A 5,041-nucleotide genomic window follows, 5' to 3' on the forward strand; every position below is an offset into this window, starting at 1 on the left:
TCGCCTTATATTAAAAGTACGATTCCAAGTAGTCGTATTACCACATAACAAGCATTGGCCGTTATTGGCTTTTCTTAAAACCAAAAACTGTAATTGGCACTCATACGCAGCCATTTTGGGCATTGTTACATATATAGGTGGCAACAACGCGCTAAAATTACGAATAAAAATATTCAACGGCGAAGCGTGGTGTCACTCTCATGAAAACTGAAAGCAGACTGAATTGAAATTCGCTGCGTCGTTTCTGTATACGTATAAGCGCTGCGACGCAGACGCTACTCGCGAGTAGCGTTTCGCCCATCATTGTTTTAGACACTCTGGGGCTGGCTGAGGAGTTGTGATGAGCTAGTCGCACAATAGACCCAGCGGTCGCAGTGCATTACCCAACCAACTATCTATCTATCTATCTATCTAGTAATTCCAGAGATAAGCCATATGAGAATTTTAATTTGTACGGGCGGTGCCACGCCCCTTTTTCAAAATAACATGTTTCTGTGGCAAATTTCAGTACGTTAGCCTAAGCATAAGCGACATGAGATTCAATTTGTACGAGCGGTGCCACGCCTCCTTTTCCATTATCTACCAATTTAACTTAATGTATATGCATTTCGGTTAATTTTGGAGTACTCCTTGGCCCTTAGGGAGTACTCCTTATATTCGTGCATGGAGTAGTAGGGATTTTTGTGGGGTCTGATGTACAGGGTCGGCCAAATAAGACCTACCATCCATAGTTCATAGGTCCATAGTTTGCATAGCAGTCTGCGCAGTCGCTCCATCATGTTGGAACCACAAATTAGGATGCTTCTCTGCCGTTGGCCGCAAAAAGCTGTCCATCATTGTTCTGTAAGAAGCCCCAGAAATCGTTTCATCCTCATTCTCGAAGAAATATGGGCCGATAACTCTTTCGTCCATAACACCGTTCCAAACAGTGCGTCTGAATGGGTGTAATTGGTGCTGGTGTGTTTCCCTTGGATTTTCGGAGCCCAACATTTCACAGTTTTGCTTGGAAATGCGCATCATCCGACATCAAAACATTATCTAAAAAATAAATGTGTGTGGCTAATTGCCCTACAAACCATTTTCTCGAAGTATTCTGAATTGTGGAAAAATTTTAAAGAATTCGTAAAGAACTCATCCGATTTTTTGCCGAATTTTCTAAAATGAAATAAACTATGCACACTTCGATTCTTTTACGAACTTTCGGGGGAAAATCGGTAAAGAAATGAAAAGAATGTTGCTGTGTGAAGAATTTCTTTCAGAATTTTTTTCAGAATATACTTTATTTTTCGTACAGAAATTTCTTTACGAGTTCGTGTCAACCACTTCATATAATTTTCTTTGAAGATTCGTTAAAATATAGTTACAGAAATGGGATATTCGTTAAGATTTCGGGAAATTTGGTTGTATTCGTTGTTGGTGGTCTTGCTGTAAGTATCCATTATGATTTTCCAAGAGATTAACTATACATGCACAAGAAAATAGCAATATTATTAAAAAATAAAGAAGATATGCGTGTGTGACATTTGTAGGTCTTATTTGACCCACCCTGTACATACCCCGCAAAAACTTGTGCAACTAATCTCTAAAGAGAGTATTCCGAGATTACTCTCAATCGGGTACAATTGGGCATTAATTAGTCGCAACTAGTCTCATAAGGGTACTAATGGAGATCAATTAGTCTCGACTCATCCCTTACGGTTATAATTGGAGATCAATTAGCCCCGACTCTTCTCTAACGGGTACTATTAACGATTTAATGATATGTACGCACTTAGTAAATGAAATTTCATGTGCGGCGATGGCACACAGAGAGAGTATTCGCCTAACAAAACTGAGCACCCCGGTTCGAATATCAGCTGGCGCAAATTTTTATTTTTATTTTTTAAAAGTGACTAGTCGCTTTTTATACCCTTTCGGGTATAAAGGTGAACAATTAGTCTCTTCATAGGACATGCTCGAACAAAAGCGATCTGTTCATTCCATATAAAGAGATCAAAAATGGTATTAGTCGCATGCTCCTTTGCGATTGCTCCCGGAGTCATCCCGGATTAGTCCCATTTTTTGCAGGGTATAGTATGCATTTGCATACATATGTATGTATGTACATATGTGTGCGGTTCCACTCTACAGTCTTATAGCCCGAACACAATGAAAACGACGAGCTACAAACCACAGTTGTCAAATTATTTTAACACGTACTCTTATGTAGATAATTATTTTGGCGACGACCGGGCTACGCGACGGCTGTGGTTGTGGCCAGATTAGATCTATTTCTATTTTTCTGGCGACAGAGAAGGTTCTTCCTCTTCTTTTATGTCAAACTCATACAAATTCATGATGTCGCTGCCGCGTTCAAAGAAATCATGTCGCCATCGACAAAGCGTTTAGATAATGAAGATAACAAATTGGAAGCTGTGGTCTGTAGCTCGTCGTTTTCAATGTGTTCAGAACTTTATACATATCATGCACATGCATGTATCTACATACAAATGTACTTGCACACATACGTATCACATTGTTTTGTTTTAATTTGGTGTTTTTAAGAGTGTGCGCATTACAATGCAAGTACTAGTGCTGACATTTTCTCACTTACTCTTACTTACCTTAAAGCTCTGCTAAGTTTGTCGTAGTTCATATTTGGTTTTGCCTTTCGTTCTCCCCAGCGCTTAGCAACTTCATCGGGGTCTATAAGCTTGAACTCGCCATTGGTGCCCTCCCATATTATACAACGTGCATTAGACGAATCAGCGAGCAGTTCAAGCAGAAATTGCCACAATTGGATCTGTCCTGAGCCCTGTGCAACCAATCGATGGGATGCAGCATTTATTAACTGGTACGGATCTGCGAGAAAAAGTTATTAAAACAAAATCGATAAAAACTTAGATATGTAAAAACCTGCTAAGCAGCCTAAATACGTAAACGCAGTTTTGACTATTTTTCTTTTGTTTGTTAAAATTCAAAATTTTAAAGTAAAATATGCGTCATAATTTTACTTTTTAGATTGCTGAAGGCAAATATTCTCATCCCAAAAATATATATATTTTTTACGATTTTATAGCAATTCGACGAAAAATATTTTTTCCCACCACCTTTCCAGATGCCCAGACCCCGAGGTTGAAAGTATAGAATTTTTACATCAATAAAATTACAATAGGGGTATTCTCTGAGTCTTGCAAAGCCCTTGCACGGTGCACGGATTGTACGGTTTACAAAGCTGTCCCATATGAAAACCGGTTTTGACCGTGCAATCCGTGCAAACTATGCACCGCGCAAGGGATTTGCAAGACTCAGAGAATACCCCTAATGCTTCTAGTGGAGTTTTTTCGTGAAGCTGGGCATATGCATTAGACCAGACATGGGCACTTTTGCCCGTATGGGCTTTTTTGCCCGTATGGGCTTTTTTGCCCGTATGGGCTTTTTTGCCCGTATGGGCAAACGGGAAGGGGGCAACAAATCTTACTAATACACGTATAGCAATGAGAGCCACTGCACACGCGTTCTGGAGTAAAAAGGCTCACTCTCCCAAACGTACGCCACATACACTCCTCGTCATTTGAATAGCTCAACTTTTTAATCTTTAGTATTTACACTTTTAATTTTGTTTATTTAATATTCATTACATCCGATTTTAAAACTTTATACAGAGTTAAAAAAATGTCAACAAAGGGGTACAATAAAGTGCAAGTTTCGAGTGTCTGTAAAATAGCGATGATTTTTGACAATTTTTTTGGTGATAGTGCTGCGCATTTTCTCTCATACAAAGTATGCTCGACAAAACTTTTATATGGAATCAAATGCGCAGCACTGTCAATAAAAATAAATGAATTTGAAAAATCGGGGCTGTTTTAGAGTCACTTCAAACTTGCACTTAATTACACTATAATTGAATGGGCTACAAAACTGCATATCAGAAATTATTCTAAAAATATTATTAACTTATTCACTGCAGGTCATTAGGATGGCACACTCCTATGTTGACCTTTTTTAAGAACTGTTTCCAGCTCTCGAGAAAAACGAAAAAATCATATAAAATGCTGCCCAAGAAATGGAAAATAAACTTTCTTTAAAGTTTTAGTTTGTAAAAAATTTTAAAATTGCATTTACCCGTAGAATATGCTATTTCGTCACTAGACACGAACCAGCGCGCCTTTATTCGTATGTAGTGACGATATTTTTACAAAAAATTTATATTAAATAAACAAACGGAAAATTGTAAATACTAAGAATTGAAAGTGCAATTCAAATTACGAGGAGTGTATATGAGCAGAAGTGATAACTCCCTGGAAAAAATTGTGCGACTAATCTCTAAAGAGAGTATTCCGAGATTACTCTCAATCGGGTACAATTGAGCATTAATTAGTCGCAACTAGTCTCATACGGGTACTAATGGAGGTCAATTGGTTTCGACTCATCCCTTATGGGAATAATTGGAGATCAATTAGTCCTCAACTCATCTCTAACGGGTACTATTAACGATTTAATGATATCGCACCCTAAATACAAAAGGGTCACAACTCAAAATTTTCCAAAACTGAGTTTTTTGCATAAATTAATTCAGAGTACACATCTCTAACTACTGCAAAAATTTCGTTCACATAACTATCTTCTTTAACTGGAAAAATACAGTTATGTCTATTTTTATGTCAAGTGTGTTGCTTTTGCACGATCAACTAAAGAGAATTATTTTTAGTTGCGTTAATGTGCTCAAGAACAGCTGATTACTTTTATTACACATAAAGAGTTTTATTTTGAGTTCTGCCTCTATAACTGTAAAAAGTGATAAATTTCGTGGTATATTATTTTGCATTGTGCCTCTTTAGTTGTGAAAAGTGAGTTCAATTAACAGTATTATTTATTTATGTGCCTTCTTTGATTAAATAATCGTGAGCGTCGTAAGTTTTATAATTTTTTTTTATTTTAAAGTAGAAAAAAGAATTAAATGTTAATGATATTGGTATTAGTCTTTTGTTTGTTTACTTATTTTGCATGCCTTTTGTAAAATCTTAAATAATTTGCAATACAAAATTTAATTTTTAGTTGT

At 36.9% G+C, this 5,041-nt stretch overlaps 1 protein-coding gene across 1 annotated transcript; it reads right to left on the reverse strand.

Annotated features, from left to right (window-relative positions):
* Nucleotides 1-1,350: 1,350 nt before the first annotated feature.
* Nucleotides 1,351-2,841, reverse strand: LOC118750177 (DNA-binding protein D-ETS-6-like; the record flags this gene model as incomplete). The annotated part of the gene is made up of 2 exons (XM_036484906.1): nt 1,351-1,460; nt 2,604-2,841. Coding segments are annotated over 2 exons (242 nt in total), but the record flags the coding sequence as incomplete, so codon positions are not given.
* Between the last annotated feature and the right edge of the window lie 2,200 nt (nt 2,842-5,041).

This window comes from Rhagoletis pomonella, unplaced genomic scaffold (genome assembly GCF_013731165.1).
Source record: "Rhagoletis pomonella isolate Grant_MI unplaced genomic scaffold, Rhpom_1.0 Rhpom_scaffold_00159, whole genome shotgun sequence".
NCBI lineage: Eukaryota > Metazoa > Arthropoda > Insecta > Diptera > Tephritidae > Rhagoletis > Rhagoletis pomonella.